Source organism: Paramisgurnus dabryanus, chromosome 10 (genome assembly GCF_030506205.2).
Source record: "Paramisgurnus dabryanus chromosome 10, PD_genome_1.1, whole genome shotgun sequence".
NCBI classification, from domain to species: domain Eukaryota; kingdom Metazoa; phylum Chordata; class Actinopteri; order Cypriniformes; family Cobitidae; genus Paramisgurnus; species Paramisgurnus dabryanus.
The window spans coordinates 4814118-4838721 of NC_133346.1; the positions used below are offsets into that span (position 1 = coordinate 4814118).

Below are 24604 nucleotides of genomic sequence, written 5' to 3' on the forward strand. Positions count from 1 at the left end.
TCAGATCTCCCATAGGGGTTGACAATAAAGTCGTGTCACATGGCTCCTGTCGGTACAACAGCACCACCAGTACTGTCGAGACTTTTAGTCTCAGTTTGAGACTATACAGTTCAAGATTGCATATTCATCTGTTAATAATTGTATGGCAGCAGGGGCCCACAAAGCGATTACGTACTGTAAAAAAGTGCTAAATGATCAGGTGAAGTGGTTCTTTATGGTGATTGTGAAATAAGTAGAGTCTTATTCACACTGTCAGGATTAACGTATAGGCATATTGTGAATGTATTCCTTTGGGTATACAGTATGGGAGGTATGCGAAACAGCAGCATTTGCATGTTTTAATAATGCATATACGCTTGGAGGGAAAGCCTTTTGCATTCGGCTCTCTGGAGTCACATAAAACTGTTTTCATTTAATCACATTTCTGTCTTCATGATTTATGCATAGTCTCATTTCAACTTGAGCCTGTTGGACAGAGAGGGGTTATATAAATTACTTCAAGAATAATCCACCATCTTAATTAAAGTTTATGGGTCAATGAAAAGATCAACTGCTTTCCAAGGCATTAAAAATGTTTTATTAAAATGTGACATAAGAAAAGAAAATACACTTATAAGTGCGATTTAATGGAGATAGTGTGATGTGCTATTGGGTGGTCCCCTGGTGCATCATGACATCATTAACGTTATGTCTGATTAGGTAACATATTACACTGATAGTGACAGATATCTACATGTATGTCTTTAAAAAACAATTACAGTAGAAATAAATCATCAACAAAGATTCACACAGCCTATAAAAAAGTAGAAAAATAAAAAACATCGGTATGAAAATACAAAAAAAATGCATATGAACACATGAAGTAAAAAAATATATGCTACAATGATTTAGTAATTGTACGGTTACATTCACTTTGTAACATTCACATTGTGACATGAATAAAACAGCATCTCCCTACATGTACAGTAACGGTATACAGTAAGGATTTTGTAGGGAGATATCTGTCTTTTTAAAATATTGTACGTTTAGCGTTAATTCAATGAAATTAGCTGTCAAAGTATACAGTGTTGCATAATTCTTTGAACAAAGTTTAAAAACAAAGTATAGAGACCGGGGCTAGTTGTCACAGAACATATTTTCTCTGACTTTTTTATACATTTATGCATTTGGCATTTACGCATAAGGCTTTTATCCAAAGAGACTTACAGTACATTGCAAAGTATACATTTTTTATCAGTATGTGTGTCCTCTGGACTCAAACCATGACCTTTTGCGCTGCTTACGCAATGCTCCACCACTAAGGTAGGAGGACATATATATCAATAGGCACCTACTGACCATTTCTATTGTTATTGCACAAAAAAGATGTAGTTCATATTGAAAATGTTGCCCTTTTCTGATAGCATGCTCCAATAATGGCATAGGGCATTATACTGGAATTATAAACTACTGGAGTAAAAAATAGCCTATTACAGTCTTTAAAGCCAAGTTGAAACAGCAAAAACACAAACAAAAGTGAAAAAATACACAAATATTAAATTGAACTTTAGATTTTTAAACCTTATAGGCTAGATACTAAGCCTTTCCCATATGACAACTAGCCCCAACATATAAAATATAAAAAACATCACACTCTCAAATCTTACTGCAGTGTTATAAAACGTCCTCAAAAGGATGCACAACCCTGGCACAGGTGTCACTTAAAGGGATCAAAGACTTTCTGCTTCAACAACTGACACCAGATCAGCAGCCGATAGGTCAATATCCCGCTGCCCTGCCGTTCTTCCTGGCGTCAGACACAGCGCTGATGCATTGTCCATCTTTTGAGATGCCGTTGACCACATTAAAGAAGTACGGATTGGGCACCACATTGTGTCCTAAAGCCTTCATTGCATCCAAAGCCGACTGAGTAGCAAAATTAAATAATTGAATTGATTACCTTACACATGATGATTATAATCAGTGTTTTGAAAGTAGACAAGGGCAAGGAATGAGCAATTACAATCAGTATGCAGGTCACAGTAAAAACATGGGTTTATGTAACTGGTATTTGTGATGAACGTTTGGCTAGAAAAGTCTAAATACTGAAGAACTAACCTTGTCGTATCCACGCTCAAAGCTGATGGTGTTTAGAGAATTCACAGATACTATTTTGGCAGCAATAGATTCGTTTAGACTCATACCAAACCACAGGTGGTTCATAATGGACTGAAAAAGAGAGAGGGGGGAGAGAGAAACTTTCATTAAAATGAGTCTATGAGGAATATGCTGGGTTATTTTCAACCTATTGTCTGTGTACTGCAACTCTTGCATGCTCTTGACTATCACAGACAGTAAAGCTAATGCATCCCAGAGTGAATATATGAATACCAAACACAACTACTGTCCTCAAAAGGAGAATTTACATCATTTTAGAGCTCAAATAAACATTTTTGTACCAAGACAGCTATGTAAGTGCTTTAACGAAAAACATGAGGCTCAAATTTCTGTTGCAAACATTACAGTTTGCTTTCCTGCCAAGTGTATTTACTTGCTTTCCTGTTTGTTTGTTTTCTTAAAGGATTAGTCAATTTTCTTAAAAAAATTTACTCACCACCATGTCATCCAAAATGTTGATGTCTTTCTTTGTTCAGTCGGGAAGAAATTATGTTTTTTGAGGAAAACATTCCAGGATTTTTCTCATTTTAATGGACCCCAACACTTAACAGTTTTAATGCAGTTTAAAATTGCAGTTTCAAAGGACTTTAAACGATCCCAAACAAGGCATAAGGGTCTTATCTAGAGAAACAATTGTAATTTCTGGCAAAAAAAATAAAATGCACTTTTAAAACACAACTTCTCGTCTTCCTCCGGTCCTGTGACGCACCAGCGTGACCTCACGTAATTGCGTAATGACATCGAAAGGTCACGTAAAGGTTACATATATGAAACGCACATTTGCGGAGCATTTTAAACAATAAACTTTAAAACTTTAAAAAAGGGGTGTAGTTTCGCATAAGTCATCCGTGACCTCTTGACGTGATGACGTATTATGTGAGGTTGCGCTGGCGCGTCACAGGACCGGAGAAAGACGAGAAGTTGTGGTTTGAAAGTGCATATTTTTTATTTTTCTTGCCAAAAATGACAATCGTTTCACTAGATAAGACCCTTATGCCTCATTTGGGATCGTTTAGAGTCCTTTGAAACTGCAATTTTAAACTGCATTAAAACTGTTAAGTGTTGGGGTCCATTAAAGTCCATTAAAATGAGAAAAATCCTGGAATGTTTTCCTCAAAAAACATAATTTCTTCTCGACTGAACAAAAAAAGACATCAACATTTTGGATGACATGGTGGTAAGTAAATTATCTGGATTTTTTTAAGAAAATTGACTAATCCTTTAACATTTTTAGATGCCATACATACACACAAGATCAAAAATAACCCAGAATGTAAGTAATTATAAATTATTTTATATTTAATCTTTTTTTATGGGATAATTCACCCAAAAATGAAAATTTTCTCATGTTCAAATTTCTTTGTTCTGCTGAACACAAAGGAGGATATTAACGAATGTTTGTACCCAAACAACGTCATTGACTTCCATAGCATTTTTTCCTACTATGGAAGTCAATGGTGCTTCTGTTTCCTGCTTGATTAATATATGCAAATATCTTCATTTGTGATTAGCAGAACAGAGTCATTTACACAGGTTTGTAACAACATATGGGTAAGTAAATGATGACAGAATTTTCATTTTGGGGTGAACTATCCCTTTAAACAAAATTTAGATGAAAAATGTGTTTATCCCACTGATCTATATAAATTACTAGATTGCGCATAGAACACTTAACGTAACGGCGCGAGGTGAAGCCAGCGCAAAGTTCGAGCGGCCATCTTGGTATGCCCAACCGACAGAGGGCGTCATTGACTTGCATTCAAAATCATGATATAAATTCACCTGGTTTACAGCGTATCAGTCACACAAGATCAATTTTTAGGATATGTATACGTAAATTAATTGTTACTTCTAGTGTTATTTGCAATGTTTATGTTTTAATCAGACAGGATGAGGGATTTATGAAAAACGTTAAGGTGAGTCTGTCTGCTGTATTCTGTATAAATAAAGTTTTTTGACATTAAGCAACACGGTCAGTGTTATTTCTCTGAATAAGTTTAGGTAACTTGTCACCAGGTAATCAGCAAATTATTGCATGCACATATGGTACAAAGCATGATTATTTATTAATTAATAGAATGTTTGGGCATACCAATATGGTGGCGCGGTGGCATCACAATTGTGGCATCATGCCCAATCCAGTCATATAGATCAGTGGTTTAACCCAAAATGGTTTGCAGCATAGGTGGCAATACATACATTGCATTTACATTTTATGCATTAAGCAGATGCTTTACTGTGCATTCAACCTATAAATTTTTTATCAGTGCATGTGTTCGCTGGGATTAAACCCATAACCTTTGTGCGTGGTGCTAACACGATGCCCTGCCAACTGATAAAGTAGCTATACAGTAGAAAAAAAGTGAACTTCAGCTGACCAGGGCCATGGCTGAAGTGATCAAACTTCCTCCAGATCCACCAATCACAAGTGTCTTCTGTTGAGATGAAGACTGAAGGATGGCTGGAGCCATATGGGAAGGAGGCTGCTCATCTATGGAGAAAAAAAACTTGCAGAGATAAGTTAATACGAAAGTCAGAATGTGTTAAATGTAAAGGTGACTATTTTATATTATATCAGAGTAACTTTGTATTAATAGCACTTATAGTATTGTCTCACTAAGACGAATCACTCTGTTTCGCCTTGGCTGAAAGCATCTGCTAAATGCTTAAACAAATAAAAAAGTAGATTTATTTATAGTTACAGATTTTTACCTGGCATGATAGAATCAGTTTTGTCACAGAAGTCAGCTAGTTCATTGTTGAGGATGATACCCGTTTTAGGAGAATAAATAGATGATCCAAACCTGGAAAAACAATGATTAAAAATATGTACAAATATGTACAAATATGTTATCAGACAGATTATGGTTAACAGGAGTTGCTTGAGTTTTTCCTCACAGTTGGTTGATGGTGCTGGTGACTGACACAGCAGTGCCATCTGCTGCTATCACTGAAACATGAGTCGTGCCAAAGCGGTCCACAGATGGGGTGATGTTGTAGTAGGAAGCGTTGTGCGTGGTGCCATCATCGATCAATGCCCTGATTCTGTCTATGAACATCTTGTTTGTTATGTATGTCATCTACATTGAAAGGACACAAAGAAAATGCATAGCTGCAGAATAAGATTTGCTAGTCAGAGCCATGTCAGTGCTTCGACATATGGCACAGGTGTGCTTTCACAAACTGTTACATTTCCAGTTCATTGTAAAATGCCTAAAAAAGCACCCCTGGCATATTATGCCCCCTCTCATTTCCTACTATGGTTTGTTTGGGTAAAGATTAGGTATGAGGTTAGGATTATCAAATCAGGCAGCAGTTTCAATGAAGGGGGGCATAATCTGGCAGGGGGGAGCTTTTCTCGGTCGCGTACCCCCTCTACCATGTACCTTCTTGTCCTCTCCTTAACTAACTGTCTGTCAACTAAAGGCAAAACTGCTCCCCAAAAATCACTTTTTTTAATAAAGGGTCGCTTGCATGTTGGTCCTGTGCCGTGTGTTTTGTGTATCTCATCCGCTTAAATTATATTAAGCCTTATGTAATGGTTTTGTTCTGTGTTCTGTGTATTTTTGTATTTTGGACTTTTATTTTGATACTCTGCTCTGTTCTGACTTTTATTTTGATATTCATCATGCCATGTTTCAGTTCACACTTCCTGTCTGTTTTGTATATAAGTCACTTCCTGTTCACCTGTTCCTAGCTGATTAATGCTTAGCCCAACCAACCTGTTTCCCTGTACTCTGTATCTGTTATGTTATCTGTATTCTGCCTGTATTTGACCCGTGCCTGTTTACTTGGATTTTTGATTGAACTCTGCCTGCCTTGACCTTGTGCCTGATTTGGATTACGTTTTTGGATCACCCTTTATGGATATGTTTGCTGGCCCTTTTTGGGATTTTTCTAATAAACACCTTTTGCAAATGGATTCTCCTTCTCACTCGCTTTCATCAAAGCAACACCCGTTACAGGTTAATCAGCCTAAACCGGAATCCAGCAGAGGTTTGAAAATTCCCACCAGCACCATGACTCCAGCAGATCAACTTGTTTGTCTCCGCCAGAACCACCGCCCCATTGAGAACTATGTAGAGGATTTCTGTGAACTATCATATCAGGTAAACTTCAAAGATTCTTTTCTGAAAGACATTTTTTATTGTGGACTAGATCGAGACATTGCCCGTTCCATGCCGCTCCATACACCACACTGGACCATTGAGATGTATATCGATCACGCTCTTTTGTTGTGTGGTTCACCATTCACTGTGGGTGTTGGGGATGCACCTCCAGTGAATATTCACAACACGCCAAGCCCTGTTATGCCTGTTTTGTCTATGTCTGTTCCTAAAATGGCCGCCACCATGCCTGTTACTAAAATGGCCGCCACCATGCCTGTTGACAAAATGGCCGCCATCCTGCCTAATCCCAAAATGGCCGCCACCCTGCCTATCTCTGCACCTGCACCTGTCTATGTGAGAGCAACCACAATTTCTGCACCTGTTTTTGAGAGAGCTACTGTCATCCCAGCACCTGTGATTGAGAGGGCCATCGTCACCACCACACCTGCACTGATGAGGGCTATTGTTCACCCTGAACCTATCATCAAGATGGCCGCCCTACCTGAAACAACCGCCACAGAGGTATGCCTCATTGACTGTGACATTCTTGAATTTGCCATGGCCCTGTGGTGCGTTTGGTCTGCCTTCTGTTTGTTTGTTCCCGAGGTTCCTCAAGACCCTGATTCTGATCTGCCCGTCTCATCCGAGCTGCCCGTCTCATCCGAGCTGCCCGTCTCATCCGAGCTGCCCGTCTCATCCGAGCTGCCCGTCTCATCCGATCTGCCCGACTCCTCCGATCTGCCCGACTCCTTCGATCTGCCCGACTCCTCCGATCTGCCCGACTCCTCCGATCTGCCCGACTCCTCCGATCTGCCCGACTCCTCCGATCTGCCCGACTCCTCCGATCTGCCCGACTCCTCCGATCTGCCCGACTCCTCCGATCTGCCCGACTCCTCCGATCTGCCCGACTCCTCCGATCTGCCCGACTCCTCTGATTCGTCTGTCCCGTCTGGTTCATCTGGCTTACCTGATTCACCTGTCCCATCTGATTCATCTGCCTCACCTGATTCACATGATTCGTCTGACCCACCTGATTCATCAGATTCGTCTGTTCTGCCTGATTCACCTGTTCCGTCTGACTCATCTGATTCAGCTGTCCTGCCTGATTCACATGTCCCGTCTGACTCACCCGGTTTATCTGGTTCATCTGATTCACTTGGCTCACCTGGCTCGTCTGATTCGTCGGCTCCACCATCTGGAATATCGTCACCCTGGTCTGTGGAAGCTCTTCCAAGTTTTTTTTGGGGGGGGGTAGTACCCGGACACAGGAGGGAGGCAGAGGACACCGAGGCGGAGGCCGAAGTGTACTCTGATCCTCCCTTTCCTTGTGATCTGGGTCTATTCCTACCCCATGACCCAGGTCCCAGCCTGCCCCATGACCCAGGTCCCAGCCTGCCCCATGACCCAGGTCCCAGCCTGCCCCATGACCCAGGTCCCAGCCTGCCCCATGACCCAGGTCCCAGCCTGCCCCATGACCCAGGTCCCAGCCTGCCCCATGACCCAGGTCCCAGCCTGCCCCATGACCCAGGTCCCAGCCTGCCCCATGACCCGGGCCCACACCTGCCCCATGACCCGGGCCCACACCTGCCCCATGACCCGGGCCCACACCTGCCCCATGACCCGGGCCCACACCTGCCCCATGACCCGGGCCCACACCTGCCCCATGACCCGGGCCCACACCTGCCCCATGACCCGGGCCCACACCTGCCCCATGACCCGGGCCCACACCTGCCCCATGACCCGGGCCCACACCTGCCCCATGATCCGGGACCATGCTGGCCCCATGATCCGGGACCATGCTGGCCCCACGACCCTGGACCATCCTGGCCTCATGACCCAGGACCTCTCCTGAACTGCCCTGCCTTGCCAAGAGGTCCTGGCCCGCCCGCCCACCCTCCATTTGGACTTTGTTATCTGTATGTTGGGCTCCGGGAGTCGCCCTTTAGAGGGGGGGTTCTGTAATGGTTTTGTTCTGTGTTCTGTGTATTTTTGTATTTTGGACTTTTATTTTGATACTCTGCTCTGTTCTGACTTTTATTTTGATATTCATCATGCCATGTTTCAGTTCACACTTCCTGTCTGTTTTGTATATAAGTCACTTCCTGTTCACCTGTTCCTAGCTGATTAATGCTTAGCCCAACCAACCTGTTTCCCTGTACTCTGTATCTGTTATGTTATCTGTATTCTGCCTGTATTTGACCCGTGCCTGTTTACTTGGATTTTTGATTGAACTCTGCCTGCCTTGACCTTGTGCCTGATTTGGATTACGTTTTTGGATCACCCTTTATGGATATGTTTGCTGGCCCTTTTTGGGATTTTTCTAATAAACACCTTTTGCAAATGGATTCTCCTTCTCACTCGCTTTCATCAAAGCAACACCCGTTACACCTTACATTTCTGCATAATTAAGGGCGTGGCCACTTGAGTGACAGGTGAACTGCCGCTGCTGTTGCAAGATCGAGCTAGCTGCGTGTGGTTTCAAAACTTTTTCCTTTTTGGTTGCCATAACGTTATTTTTTTAAGGTTTGTTTTTGGTTAGCCAGGAAAGTTTTCTTTACTGAAATAGAACGTTATTTTTAGGTTATTTTCAAAATAACCACCCTGCAACGTTATGGGAACGTTATTTTATGGTTACAAAAAAACAAAAAAATAACCATTAGAGAACGTTCTGTATACGAAAGTTATTTTTAGGTTATTTTAAAATGACCACCCTGCAACGTTATGGGAACGTTATTTTATGGTTACAAAAATAACCAAAAAAATAAACATTAGAGAACGTTCTGTATAAGTTATTTTTAGGTTATTTAAAAATAGCCACCCTGCAACGTTATGGGAACGTTATTTTATGGTAACAGAAAACCCAAAAAAAATAACCATTAGAGAACGTTCTGTATACGAAAGTAATTTTTAGGTTATTTTAAAATGACCACCCTGCAACGTTATGGGAACGTTATTTTATGGTTGCAAAAAATAAAACCTAGAACGTTCTGTATAAGTTATTTTTAGGTTATTTAAAAATAATCAACCTGCAACGTTATGAAAAAACGTTATTTTATGGTTACAAAAATAACCCAAAAAAATAAACATTAGAGAACGTTCTTTATAAGTTATTTTTAGGTTATTTAAAAATAGCCACCCTGCATTGTTATGGGAACGTTATTTTATGGTAACAGAAAACCCCCCAAAAATAACCATTAGAGAACGTTCTGTATACATTTTTTTTAGGTTATTTAAAAATAACCACCATGCAATGTCATGGGAACGTTATTTTATGGTAACAAAAATAACCAAAAAATAACCATTAGAGAACGTTCTGTATAAGTTATTTTTAGATTATTTTAATATAACCACCCTGCAACGTTATGGGAACGTTATTTTATGGTTGAAAAAATAAAACCTAAAAATAACGTTCCCAGAACATTATTATTTAGTTCCCCAAAAATAACCTAAAACTAACGTTAGGGGAACGTTCTGTGTTTGCTGGGATCCCACCTGTTTACCCAAATTTTTTTTTTTTTTTTTCCTGTTTACCCATTTTCGGTTATCCGCTGCAAAGATGGTGACGTCAGGCTCCAATGGGTGACGTCACGGACATGTCCATATAAGTCTATGGATCGAAACCATGACCTTTGCGTTGCTAATAATGCTCTACCAGGCCAGCATCAGGAATACATTTTAGCTACTTGCACATTTTAAAGATGCCATATCAAGTTTTAAAACTCTAAACAACTAAAACGTCTTTGTCACAATTTTAAAACAAGCATTTACGCACAATCAAACATAATTTAGTCTGTCCTTATCTTGTTATGCCAGATGTGAAATAGTTTATTATTATTCTTAATCTCTTGTTGTTTATATTTAGAAAATGAATCACTGGCATTTGTGTGGCCTTCGGAAGAAATGACATATATGACCCCTTACTCAACCCTACGACTGCCCCCGGATATATGCTTTGCAAAGCCAAAAATAGTCAACATAACAGCAGCCAACAAAGGGAAAACTTTGGCGTTGTGTAATGTTTACATTAACCACGAAAGAACAGAAGAAACACATCACTGCTAATGCTTCAGGCGCCTTACATCTCTGGAGGTGAAGTATGGGTCTCCAAAGTTGCGCTTTTGTCCGTGTGCAAATTTGGCCGCCTCGAGGTAGCGATGAAGAGTCACGAATTTCTGGTCTCCCTCGATGGAGGCTGGCGAGAGCCCGAACCCTTAGGACAAACAAACGGATACTAAATATTAATGCGTAACAGCTGTTTCAGTTATTCATACTTAGTTAATTTTGATTTAAGCCTTCCAGCAGACCTACCGAGCATCAGCTGAAGGATAAAGCTGAGTATTGCGCCTCCTGCTGGTGGAGGAGGGAAGTGCATCTTGTATTCCCCCAGCTGGACAGACCACGCGTCGGTTACTCTGACCTCGAAATCTTTCAGATCTTCTAGTGATAATGTTCCGCCTTAAAAACAAATGTATTGTGTATAAACAAACAGAGCTGCCAAAAATAATCTGTTGTAACTGTAAATTGTTTGCATGCAGACATTAAGCACCTGCAGCTTTTACATCGTCGATTAAATCCTTGGCAATTTGTCCCGAGTAGAAGGCATCAGCTCCATTTTTGGCGATAATTTCCATGCTTTCCGCCAGCTTAGGGAACCTCAAGACATCTCCTGGGCCAAAAACAGTCTTGTTCTTGTGACAGAACAAATCACTACAAAACATGTATAGACGAATTAGCTAGAAAAATAACTTCGGGGTAAGAGAAACATGCAGTACAGCTTTTCATTGACATAAACCAACCGTATGAATAGCAGAAGTGAATATGCAATATTCAAACGAAAGGAAAATATGTCATTATTATTATGCCATAAGTCTTTTGGAGGACTATTAAAATTTTAGTTTTTTTCAAGTCAAGTCACATTCATCATTGCTTCAAAACAGCTTCACAAGAATGGCGAAGAAAAAATTATGAAATGTACCGAATATATATTATTTTTAGACATTTTAGATTTTTTTATACAGTTAATGGGGATAAATATTATTATTAATAGTAAATATAAAAATAAATAAATCTACAAATAAATTACAATATAAAAAATGCAACAAATATTTTATAAAAATGTAATGCATTTTTTTCACATTGTGGTTTGACCCGGACTCTTTATGCTCTCTTTAGAAAGCGTTAAAGTGTAAAATGTAGTAATGATACTGTACAGATGACCCTTTATGTATTTGTTTAAAAGCTAAAAAACAGGAGAAATGATATCAAAGTTCATGATCTCTTATGTATCTTTCACAACAATGACAGAGCTCTTGTTTTCCTGTGGTTTGCCCGAGGCAAAATAATAACCTACTTCTTTGGCATCAGTCATCCGGATTGCTCTACAAGGTTTATCATACATGTGTCTTTAAATAAACTATCCCATTGAGTTGTCAGTCATCAAGTAAAAAGCAGTCTGTTATTAATGTGTCTGATTGAGAAGATAAAGTACCAGAGTCCACTGTTTTGAATCAATCGTTTCACCATATCAGCCTGCAGAAATTTGCCGAGGTATTCTGGCATACGGATGCCCTCTCGTGCCAGCTTGATGGTGGGCTCAAAGAGTTTGTCCCAGGGCAGCTGTCCATACAGCTTGTGTGCATATTCATAACCACGCAGTTCTCCTGGTACACCTATCCATTGACTTCCTATGAGACAAATAATGAGATATTTCAAGGAACATACTGAAATAAAAATGTATTTATCCAACACTTACATGGTTTGAAACCTGTATGAGTTTCTTTTTTCTATTGAACACAGAAGAAATGATTTTGATAAATGATAATAAGCACACAGTTAATGGTACCCATTGACTTCCATAGTGTTTTGCTTTTATATGGGAACAATCTGAAGTGCGTTTCCCAAAAGCATCACAGTCGCAAATTCTGTTGTTTCACCACAGTTCAATGATTCAAGTCTTTCCCAAAACCATCGTTCCAGCGGACATTCGCAAATTGCATCACAAACTTGTGTGGTTATAACTACAGCTGTCGAGCTGTGGTTAGAAGCACAGTTCTTTGTTATTTAAAGAAAACATATCATGAAAATCTGAGTTTTTCCATGTATAAGTGCTATAATTGGGTCCCCGGTGCTTCTATCAACCTAGAAAATGTGATAAAGATCAACCCAGTAACTTAGTTTTGGTAAACCATTCTCTGCAAGCATGTGAAAAAATAGATAATTGAAATTTGACTCCCCTAGTGATGTCAGAAGGGGATACCGCCCCTTAATCTGTACAATACAACCACGCACTGCCATTTAGTGCAGAGATCATCTCATTTGCATTTTAAAGGACAAACATACAAAGTGGCACATTTAAACATTTTATAATAAATTATCTCTGTGGTATTTTGAGATGCACTTCACATACGCAATCTGGGACACCAAAGATTTATTTGACATCTTTAAAAGGCTTTGTGAAATGTAAAATAAGCAAGCAACATGAAGTGCATTTAATATCCGTCTTGCTAAATATAGACAAAGTCCATTTTATGTCTTTTAGTTTGTAAACAGAAATAAAGCATTGTTTTTGTAAAGTGCGCATTTCTACAGACGATTTAGGACCCTGGGGACTTTAGGACCCTGGGGAATCACTAGGAGAGTGACGTAAGTGGAAACTTGCGCATGAATTAAATATCTTGAAATAAAACAACAGAAATAACAAAATCTGTCTTCCGACGCAATGTGCATTATGGAATAACGTGACTTTAAATCGATTTGAACAGATTAATTAGTACTCCCATGTGACATCATCAACTATATAAGTGGTTTCTTAACTTTGGAGACACATTTAGCATGTCTCTCTCATCTGACAAAATCAGTTCAGTTCACAGAGTTCGGGAAATGCACCCCTGTGCGGTTACTGTTAAGAAAAACGTATCTCTGGGTTCAAACCGGTCCAAAATGTGAATCCATGCGCTGCAAATGCAATAATCTACCACTCAGCTGAAAAAGGCCAATTCACACTGGTCCAACAACAAACAACTCCAACAAAACCAAACATTCTGGAGTCTCATTTACTTTGATCCAAAATCTGCCAACAGGTGCGTCTGATGGAATCAGTGTGAAATGGCCTATATAGGAGCATTTATTTCTGATTTGAAAGCTTTCTTTGGAAGCTTATTAAATAAAACCATGAAGTAAACATGTTTTTTAGCTCTTACATAACGTATTGACTTTGGAAAGAAACCAATCTCTTTCATATCATTAAAAAAAATAAATACAAATGAATTATAAATAGATGCAATCTTATGCATGAATAGCATGGGAAACAACTACACAATAGTTTGTTTTTACAAACTAGGTATGCATTCTTGTCAAATATATCTGGCAGTAGAATAAGTACAGTTTGACATCCGAGCCTACCCAAGGAAGTGAATTCAAGAAAATAAAACAAGCAAAGCAGGTCCATTGTATACAGTACATACCCCCCAAATGAAAATTCCCCTCTCCTACGCACAATGTCATTTTGTACTTTCTATATCTTGCTCGCATTTTATTCCATGAAAATAATACCCTGTAGTACTATTAGAAATGTAACCCAAATGAAACCCAAAATACCATATATAGGAATAATAAATCATTTAAGGTTTGGTCATACCAAATCCCTGAAGGGCAATGTACCCTGATTTCATTTACCAGTGATAAAGGTCATAGACTTCGGACAGTCCTTCAGAAAATCCGCTCTGAAACGTTTTGGGACCGTCTCTCGTGAGCTGATGACTTGCACCTTGCCTTAAAAAGAAAGAAGATATTTTCAGTGGGAACCAGTAAAGCTCATGTTCTGGGGTTTTGCCAAATGCTTCAGAATATAAACTATCATGTCAAACGAGTTCTCCACGAAACCACAAGAGAAACCAAGCAAGCAAAAATGCTGTAGAATAAGAACAGATTATAATGGTCTGAACTGAATGAACATGAGAGCATAAGAAGTAAGCTAATTAATGCAAATGTATAAATATGCAAATAGCCTATATCTGCCGCTCCTCAGTAAACAAGCCAAAAAGTTTTGATTGGATGAGGAAGCAAATATTTGACTGACGCACCACAGAGGTACATATTGGTAGCAAAATCTGCACCAGTGACATTTTTTTCTTACAGTAAATGTTAAACATGTGTTTTCAATATATATTCTATTCAGAAGGCTGCTACAGTAAAACCGCTCGAACTGATTTTGCCAAGTGAGAGATGTCCTCAGGGCAACATATTGTGTTGACCCAAGGACAACATTTTTTTAAATAAAAAACCGGTTGTAAGCTTAAACTTAAAACAAACTGTAAACTTATTTCTGAAATCTGATTGGTTGATTGAAATGTTGAGGACATCAACCACTTGGCAAAATCAGGAGAGCCCAGTAAAACCACATACCGGTTTTGTCCATAATGGTAAAGATGGCCCCCCCTCCCAAACCCATGCTCTGTGGGTTAACCAATCCAGTACAGAGAAGAGCAGCAATGGCCGCATCGACTGCTGAGCCTCCTTGAAGCAGCATATCCCTGTAAACAGAATATATAAAGGTGAAAAGCCAAAGCATGGTTAATTGTAACAAAAAACCTTATACATTACATTACGTTAAACAGGGCCAAGTAATCTGTGTTTTTTCCTTTATTCTCACTGCCTGAAGGTGAGAATTCCCACTGTGAAAAGTTTTGATGCGTTTTCATTATGATACTGGACAAATACAGTATAGACCGTTTCATTGAACGCACATGCGGTGACGCGTCTGGTCCGAACTTTACTTCCGGTTTCAGTTATTTTAATAGTCTGACTATTAAACAACAAAAAATCGAGACTCATCAGACCAGGCAACATTTTTCCAGTCTTCAACTGTCCAATTTTGGTGAGCTGTGCAAATTGTAGCCTCTTTTACTTATTTGTAGTGGAGATGAATGGTACCCATTGGGGTCTTCTGCTGTTTTAGCCCATCCGCCTAAAGGTTGTGCGTGTTGTGGCTTCACAAATGCTTTGCTGCATACCTCGGTTGTAACGAGTGGTTATTTCAGTCAAAGTTGCTCTTCTATCAGCTTGAATCAGTCGGCCCATTCTCCTCTGACCTCTAGCATCAACAAGGCATTTTTTGCGCACAGGACTGTTGCATACTGGGTGTTTTACCCTTTTCACACCTTTCTTTGTAAACCCTAGAAATGGTTGTGCGTGAAAATCCCAGTAACTGATCAGACTGTGAAATACTTAGACCGGCCTGTCTGGCACCAACAACCATGCCGCGCTCAAAATTGCTTAAATCACCTTTCTTTTCCATTCTGACATTCAGTTTGGAGTTCAGGAGATTGTCTTGACCAAAACTACACCCCTAAATGCATTGAAGCAACTGCCATGTTATTGGTTGATTAGATAATTGCATTAATGAGAAATTGAACAGGTGTTCCTAATAATCCTTTAGGTGAGTGTATATGCTTATGTATGTCTTATATCAGTGGTCTCCAACATGGTGCCCACACAGAGCGTGGGAGTTGTCCGCCAAAGCACAATCTATTAATAAACTTAATTTTAATATTTATTTATTACATATTTGTCAGGAAACGGACTCAGAGTCAAGTGCAAGTTAAATAGTTTATTTAGAAAAAAATAGAAAACAGGAGAGCAAGTCACTGGTAGATCCACACACGGCGTACACCCGTTGACTCACTCCGAAGGAAACACTACTGTGTAATCCAGATGTAGAAGGACCACCCGGAAACCACTGGTCACCGCCTAAAAACGAAGCGAACCAGCGGTTCCGAGAAACAACAGTCGTTAGAGTCAATATAATCCACAAGGTAAAATGGGTGAACTCCACTCACGGGTGATGACGCAAACCGGAGAGAGGGAGACAGCTGGTATACCGCCTAGAAACGAAGCGAACCAGCTGTATCGAGAGACAAACAAAGTCAGTATAATCCAATGCTCCACAAGCGAGCGGTCCGGGTGAAGACGCGTCCCCGAACGCCGAAACCAAACCTGGGGTAACAAAGGAGAAGACAGAGAGCGACTGACAAGACAAGGCAGGCAGCAGGACTGTGATAAAACAATGAGCGCGCAACAAAGGACAGGACTACGTGCAATATAAAGGAAAAGGTAAACGAGACACCACCGGTGAACAATTACCGAAACAAGGGGGCGGAGTTAGTGAACACACGAGGAACCGGCACCACAGGTAAACAACACACACACACACAGATCACACAGCCATCGATCACCCAGTAGTCATGACAGTAGCCCCCCCTCCACGACCGGCACCAGACGGACCGGGGGACTCACCCTGTCGCCGACGGAGGTCCTCGATCAGCCCAGGATCCAGCAAATCCCGACCCGGAACCCAGCTCCTCTCATCAGGACCGTATCCTTCCCAATCCACTAAATACTGAAATCCTCTGCCCCTGCGGCGGGAGTCTAGTAACCTCTTAACAGTGTAGACAGGGGCACCATCCACTAGACGAGGGGCGGGGGGGTTAGGGGCAGAGACAGGGGGGTTATAGCGAGCAAACATCACAGGTTTAACCTTGGATACATGAAAAACAGGGTGAACCCGACCAAGAGAAAGGGGTAACTTAAGCTTTATCGTCACCGGATTAATGACCTTAGAAATACTGTATGGCCCAATGAATCTCGGAGCCAGCTTACGAGAAGGCTCACGGAGAGACAGATCCTTGGTAGAAAGCCATACCTTTTGACCACAAACGTAACGGGGTGGAGGTCGCCGATGACGATCAGCTGCAGCTTTGGTTCGTCTGGAGTTAGATAATAATAGTGTCTTAGCTCTCCTCCAGGTGCGTCTGCACCTGCGTACGAAAGCTAACGCAGACGGAACCGCTGCCTCGGGCTCCTGTGATGGAAACAGGGGAGGTTGATAACCGATGGAAAGTTCAAACGGGGACAAATTGGTAGACGTAACGGGAAGAGAATTATGAGAATACTCAACCCACGGGAGCTGATCGCACCAGGAATTCGGATATTGTGACGACAGACAGCGGAGCGTTCTACCGAGATCCTGATTAGCCCGTTCGCATTGCCCATTGGTCTGCGGGTGATAACCAGAAGACAAGCTGGCCGTGGAGCCAATTTGTCTACAAAACTCCTGCCAAAAACGAGAGATGAACTGAGGACCCCTATCTGACACTACGTCAGTCGGAATACCATGTAACCGAAAAACGTGATTAATCAAAACCTGAGCCATCTCTTTTGCAGAAGGTAGCTTGGGCAGGGGAATGAAATGAACCGCCTTCGAAAAACGATCCACCACAGTTAGAACAACAGTGTTACCATTAGATGCGGGTAAGCCGGTGACAAAATCAAGGGCTATATGAGACCAGGGGCGGGAGGGCACGGGCAAAGATTTAAGCAGACCAGCGGGTGGTAAATTAGATGCTTTATTACGAGCACAAACCGAACAGGCTAGTACAAACTGTCTGACGTCAATGGACATAGAAGGCCACCAAAAACGCTGACGGACGGCAGCCAACGTTCTCCGAATACCTGGATGGCCGACAAATTTGGATTCGTGACCCCACCGGATGACATCGGAACGTAACCGCTCAGGAACCCATAGGCGACCCGCTGGACACCCCTCCGGAACTTCCCCCTCCCGGCCGGCCTCTCTCACCCGCTGTTCGATTCCCCATACAAGGGCGCCGACCACCCTCCCCTCCGGGAGAATGGTCTCCGTCCTCTCCGAATCGGACTTTTCGAACAGACGGGAGAGAGCATCAGGTTTGGTATTTTTCGAGCCAGGCCGGTACGAGAGGGTGAAGTTGAAACGATCAAAGAAAAGTGCCCAACGAGCCTGCCTAGATGTTAGTCTTCTGGCCGAACGGATATATTCAAGATTCTTATGATCCGTCCAGACCAGAAAGGGCTCCGAGGTTCCCTCCAACCAGTGACGCCATTCACCCAAAGCGAGTCTAACCGCCAACAGCTCCCGATTCCCTATGTCGTAATTACGTTCTGCTGGGTTTAACCGGTGAGAGAAAAAAGCACACGGATGTACTTTCCCATCAATAGACGATCGCTGTGATAAAACGGCGCCTACCCCGACATCAGATGCATCCACTTCCACTATAAATTGTTTAGCCGGATCGGGAATAGAGAGGACAGGCGCAGAGATGAACCGGGATTTTAACACATCAAAGGCCTCCTGAGCCTCTCTATTCCAACGGAAACATACATTAGGTGAAGTGAGAGCAGTGAGAGGCTTAGCGATCTGACCAAAATTTCTGATGAAACGCCGATAAAAATTGGCGAACCCCAGAAATCGCTGAAGCTCCTTCCGAGTGTCGGGTACTGGCCAATCGGCAACCGTTTTAACCTTAGCGGGATCGGGACGAATTTCTCCCTCGGCAATGACAAAACCCAGAAACGAAACCGACTTTCTGTGGAACTCGCACTTCTCCGCCTTAACGAATAGCTGATTCTCTAATAGCCGTTGTAAAACCATGCGAACGTGCTGAGTGTGTATCTGCATGGAGGGAGAAAAGATGAGAATGTCATCGAGATACACAAAGACAAATCTGTTAATCATGTCACCCAGCACTTCATTGACCATGGTCTGGAAGACAGCTGGAGCGTTACAAAGACCGAACGGCAGAACGGAATATTCCCAGTGTCCTGAGGGTGTGTTAAAGGCTGTCTTCCACTCATCGCCCTCTCTAATACGTACCAAGTGATAAGCGTTGCGCAGATCTAGCTTGGTAAATACGCGCGCTCCCTGTAATAACTCGAATGCTGATGACATTAATGGCAAGGGGTACTTATTCTTAACAGTAATGTCATTCAGCCCTCGATAATCAATGCACGGACGAAGAGACCCGTCTTTCTTCTTTACAAAGAAAAATCCAGCACCAGCTGGAGACGAGGAGCGGCGAATGAGACCGGCTTTAAGAGCGTCATTAATGTATTTATCCATAGCCTCTCTTTCTGGTTTAGCTAGGGAAAATATACGACCCTTAGGCGGAGAAGTGTTGGGAAGTAGTTTGATCTCGCAATCATACGACCGATGAGGAGGCAGGGAAGTAGCCCGGGACTTACTGAAAACCTGATACAGATCCGAGTACTCCGTCGGGACCCCTGAGAGATCGATAGCCGGAACCTGCGAGACAGAACAAGAGACAAGAGAAGGAGCAGGACCAAGACAAGAAACATAACACGAAGACTTCCAAGATAACACAACATTGTTCTGCCAATCAACGTGAGGATTATGTTTGGATAGCCAGTCATGACCTAAAATGACTGGCGATTGTGAATCCTCTAGGATGTAAAATTCAATTTCCTCACGATGATTGCCAGAAACAAACAAACTCACAGGGGGTGTGCGGTGCGTGATCACAGCCATATGCTGGCCCTTCAATGTCCAGGCAGACAAAGGAGAGGAGAGAGGGATGAATGGAATACCCCAGGACTTGGCCAACCCAGCATCCAAAAGACACGCCTCCGCACCGGAATCCAGCAACGCCTGTGACGGGAAAGAGTTAATAATGACAGGTAGAGTAGTGCTGTTAACGGGAGGTTTAAATGACGATGCGCCCACCGAGACTCCCAGGTTCATCGGCGGGCGTGAGCTTTTTACCGGACATGTAGCTGCCAGATGCCCCGGCTTGCCACAATACAAACAGAGGCCATTAGACAGCCGACGATTTCTCTCTCCAGCAGAAATCCGGAACTTGCCCAGCTGCATAGGCTCCTCGGAGGGCGTCTCTGAAGCGATCTCCCCTGGTTCTGACATCAGCTGGCGAAATGAGCGACGCAGATCTTTCTGCCGATGGCGAGACTCGACCCTCAGAGCCAGATCGATGGCAGCTTCCAGGGACGTGGGTGGCTCCCTCAGTGCAATCTCGTCTTGAATACCTGGCGTGAGACCCTCGAGGAACTGTGCTCTTAATGCCGCGTCATTCCAGTTGCAGCAAATAGCGAGCGTCTTGAATCGTATGGCAAAATCTGTCACAGAGTCATTACGTTGCCGTAATCTCACCAACTCAGCCGCTGCCATGTCTCCCTTGAGTGAGCGGTCAAACAGTTTTAACATCTCCTCCTCGAGAGCCTCAAATGAAAAAGTAAAAGGAGCTTTAGCCCCCCAGGCGGCCATACCCCAGTCTCTCGCCCTTCCAGTGAGTAAAGTCAGGACATAGGCCACCTTGGAAGTGGATGAAGAAAATCAACGGGGCTGGAGCGCGAAGACGAGAGAGCACTGCTGTAAAAAGGGTCTGCAGGTGTTGGGATCGCCATTGTAGGTGGGGGGTGTAGCCGTGTGTGGCTCCCGTTCAAATGAAGCGGCTCCTCCGGATGAGGTTGAGGCTTCATGGCGAGGAGTCACTTGGTCCAAGCGATTGCTGAGCTCTTTCAGTTGCTCAGACAGGATGCTGAAATCTCTGGCAGCAGCAGACAATAACGACGAATGTTGGTCGATGGCCGCCCCCTGCTGGTGAAGGGCGGTCTGCACCTCCAGACTCTCTAAACTTGCTGACTCCATTTTTGGCGCGCTCATCTGTCAGGAAACGGACTCAGAGTCAAGTGCAAGTTAAATAGTTTATTTAGAAAAAAATAGAAAACAGGAGAGCAAGTCACTGGTAGATCCACACACGGCGTACACCCGTTGACTCACTCCGAAGGAAACACTACTGTGTAATCCAGATGTAGAAGGACCACCCGGAAACCACTGGTCACCGCCTAAAAACGAAGCGAACCAGCGGTTCCGAGAAACAACAGTCGTTAGAGTCAATATAATCCACAAGGTAAAATGGGTGAACTCCACTCACGGGTGATGACGCAAACCGGAGAGAGGGAGACAGCTGGTATACCGCCTAGAAACGAAGCGAACCAGCTGTATCGAGAGACAAACAAAGTCAGTATAATCCAATGCTCCACAAGCGAGCGGTCCGGGTGAAGACGTGTCCCCGAACGCCGAAACCAAACCTGGGGTAACAAAGGAGAAGACAGAGAGCGACTGACAAGACAAGGCAGGCAGCAGGACTGTGATAAAACAATGAGCGCGCAACAAAGGACAGGACTACGTGCAATATAAAGGAAAAGGTAAACGAGACACCACCGGTGAACAATTACCAAAACAAGGGGGCGGAGTTAGTGAACACACGAGGAACCGGCACCACAGGTAAACAACACACACACACACAGATCACACAGCCATCGATCACCCAGTAGTCATGACAATATTTATAATATTAGCTTTGACTCTTTTATCAACAAGTAAAATAAAATCAAAAAAGTTGTAATTTCAAAAAAGTAGCCCTCCAGATTGTTTTATCCATTGTGGTAGCCCTTGCTTATAAAAAGGTTGGAGAACCCTGACTGTCCTATATGGTTGAACATTTAAAGACCGCACAGATATCCTGAATAACACAGAGCTTTGAGATATGTCTGACATTTCCTGAAGTTTTTTGCTATGTGTTTGTGTCAGTGTGTTTTCTATGTGTTTGACAAATGAGACCCTTGAGGCAAGTCTGAACCAGATTTATCGTAATACCCCAAAGCTCAATGAACTCAAGTTCGACAGCTCACAACAGAGCAAATCCTGCGCAGTCATTACATTTTTTTCTGGTGTGTTTGTGCTCTCTGTCACCGCATGAGTCAAGACCAGTGTCTGCGTATGCAGCAGCCTGAAAAGTTTTTTTTTTGATAACGGATGAGATCAGATGTCTGATATAAGATCTCGAAATAAGATCTTTCAAAGTCAGCGAAGGAAGACAAGAAAGACAGAACATCTGAAAAATAAGATAGCATGTAACAAAAGGTGATGTTATTACTGTAATGTGATACAGTCTTGTACATTAATCACATGATGATGATGTGTTATTATGTATCATTAATGCGTAGTCTTTAAAAGCATTTTAACGGACGCTTAGTCAGTCTATTATCTACTGTTATGTGTTCTGAGTTCAATCTGGATTTGATTTGGAGATTCAAGTGTAATGGTCCTTTCACAACACTGAGTCAAGCATGTCCCGTAAAGAGTAAAACCTAAAAGCCTTTATTGGAAATTGAATGATTTCTTCTAAATTGTTTCTCATATGCAACATGTGCAAGTGGATTATAAATTGAACTGTATAAGTAACATCTCTATAAGTACATAGACATGTTCCTGTGTCCTCCTACGGCTTAAAAAACCAACAATTCTAACCCAAACTCTAAGCGACTATGGCTTAAAAATTGTTTTTATTTGTCTCACTGCATAGATGGATATCTGGTTATAGATTTATAGTAAATGGGACAGATTCTGAATCCTCTGCATTAGCAGAGAGAAGATTTGCATTTATTTAACTTATTTTAGGCTTGCTTTTAAATATGACAGCATTTTAAACATCATAAAATATCAGTATATAGTTTGTGGAACTACTGTATGAATATCAGTATAGATATTTATATAGAAGTATAGATCAGTATAGAAGAAACTTTATCATTGTGCCTTTAAGCAAGAAATTTACCTTCATGTTACTCCAAAAAGATGATGCCATGATGTGATGACTTCACTGTTAGTCGTGAAAACCAATCTCTTGAAAGTTGGACACAGATAAAAGTACAGCTTTTTTCTAAGAAAACATCAGGAGTCATCCCAGAGTCCTTATTTCTTTCAGACACAGAACAGATGCTTTGTTTGTTACCGTTTATGACCCACACAGGTCATGCCAGTGTATTAGACTTGAGTGACTGAGACTAAATAATATCCCTTTTTATTTTACATTTAAATGCTGTATTCTTCAACAGCTCGTGGGAATTCGACTCTCAAATGCCCCCTTCATTCCATTAATTGCCTCTCTCATACGGGATATGCCAAGCAACTGTAACTAACCTCCTCTGTATCCTTGTAGCGTAGGTCGAAGCATGACCCCATGCAGACACAATACCAAAGCAAAGTTCTTTGAAATGTGGTCATAAAGACTTCACACATCGAGACAAGGAAATGCTCTGTAAGCTTGGCACAAAATCAGGAAACGTGGATGAAAACACAGAAAATGTGCCAAGAGCTTGACATCTCTGTGGGGCTTTGTGCAGCTGGTTTGTCTTGTTTTGAAACCTTGTCATTTTGGATTGGCAAGCTTGGCAGCCGGCAGTGGTTTGGTTCTTGATGGATTATTTAGTGGTATTCAAAAGGAAAAAAAACTCAGCCAGGGTTCGAGTCTTCACAGAATTTAACCGAAACATTGTGTGTCCAGGACAAAATCAAAACTGTTTCCTGGTTATGCAAGGCATACTTGTAATGTTTATGACTTAAGGCAGAGACATATTTGTTTACAAAACTAATTTTTTAAGCATTTATGAATACGCTTTTTCAAGTCTTCAGATCAAAACGTATTTAAGATCAGATTCGCATGTGAGTTCTTGGATTCAAAATAAAGTTTTATTTGTCATGGTCAAGTCTACACCTGTGCAGGATCTGGACAAGGCTGTATTAGTAGCCTATCTAATCTCTTAAACTGATTATCTCCAACAAATTCATTGTTGCCCATTATATGAAATCCTTATAGCATAGCTATAACTATCTTTAGTTAAAAGTTAAGCCAAAACAAAGCACATCTCCATCACAAAAATAAAATATGTATTTGATCTGTACTTTAACTGTATGGCATTAAATACTTTTATTCAGTTAGACTTTAAAAGCATATGCTTAATGCACCACACATACTGTATGTAAAACATTAAGATGATCATTTAAAATCTTACCTGCCGATATCAGAGCACATCTTCGAGTCCGCAGAAACGGCAGCATGGGTAAACTCGTCGCATCTTTGTTTGGTGGCCAGAAGGATGCAGATGCAGATAACAACAGCAATAAACACAAAAGCGAGTATGCACAGACAGCAGCGTCTGGACTGAGATTTAGCCATGCTGTGTGCGTTCAGCGCGTTCAGGTAGAATGAAACGGACGCGCGCCTGAGAGACAAGCTGAGTGCGATGGGCGGAGAAGTCGCGCGGCAGAGTGAAAGTGTTTTTTACACTGAAATATACAAGTGAAGTGAATGCCTTTTATACGCTTACTTGACTTTCAATACACGTATGTACAGAGAAAAGGTGAGGTGTTAGATCATTAGCGCGGTAAGCCACGAGCACGCGCCGCAACAAACCCACTAGAAATGGAATAACATCATTTTATAGACCTTTAAATTATTATTAAGATTCATAAACTTCTATCAAATAATACATTTCCTGTCAAATAACACAAATCTAGGATGTTTCAAGGATGATTACCAAGCATTTTAGCTCATTAATTATGCAAATATTACAGGACAGCTAAAACACGGATTATCCAATCAGAATTTAAAGAATTAGAACTATCCGTTTAATAATAATGTTTAACGTTA

At 41.7% G+C, this 24604-nt stretch overlaps 2 protein-coding genes across 2 annotated transcripts; both read right to left on the minus strand.

The window, feature by feature from the left end:
• Positions 1-554: 554 nt before the first annotated feature.
• On the minus strand, positions 555-24246 carry ggt5b (gamma-glutamyltransferase 5b). Its single transcript, XM_065261667.2, has 12 exons — positions 23967-24246; positions 14670-14797; positions 13941-14036; positions 11755-11950; positions 10813-10973; positions 10575-10721; positions 10346-10476; positions 5056-5237; positions 4870-4961; positions 4536-4648; positions 2098-2208; positions 555-1905 (listed from the first exon to the last, which is right to left on the minus strand). The coding sequence occupies exons 1-12, from the start codon at positions 24128-24130 to the stop codon at positions 1759-1761; spliced, it is 1668 nt and encodes a 555-aa protein (XP_065117739.1). The 5' UTR covers positions 24131-24246; the 3' UTR covers positions 555-1758.
• Positions 6878-8027, minus strand: LOC141282880 (uncharacterized). Its single transcript, XM_073815957.1, has 2 exons — positions 7999-8027; positions 6878-7898 (listed from the first exon to the last, which is right to left on the minus strand). The coding sequence occupies exons 1-2, from the start codon at positions 8025-8027 to the stop codon at positions 6878-6880; spliced, it is 1050 nt and encodes a 349-aa protein (XP_073672058.1).
• Positions 24247-24604: the final 358 nt, after the last annotated feature.

What these genes read in the sequence shown, in the direction of transcription:
- LOC141282880 (XM_073815957.1), bottom strand. Translation starts at nt 8,027, where the DNA reads ATGGGGCAGGTGTGGGCCCGGGTCATGGG. An exon ending in GTGTGGGCCCGGGTCATGGG is followed by an intron (nt 7,899 to 7,998) that starts GCAGGTGTGGGC and finishes GTCATGGGGCAG; the next exon opens with GTGTGGGCCCGGGTCATGGG.
- ggt5b (XM_065261667.2), bottom strand. Translation starts at nt 24,130, where the DNA reads ATGGCTAAATCTCAGTCCAGACGCTGCTGTCTGTGCATACTCGCTTTT. An exon ending in GTCTATGACCTTTATCACTG is followed by an intron (nt 11,951 to 13,940) that starts GTAAATGAAATC and finishes TTTGTCTCATAG; the next exon opens with GAAGTCAATGGATAGGTGTA. An exon ending in CGACGATGTAAAAGCTGCAG is followed by an intron (nt 10,722 to 10,812) that starts GTGCTTAATGTC and finishes TTTGTTTTTAAG; the next exon opens with GCGGAACATTATCACTAGAA.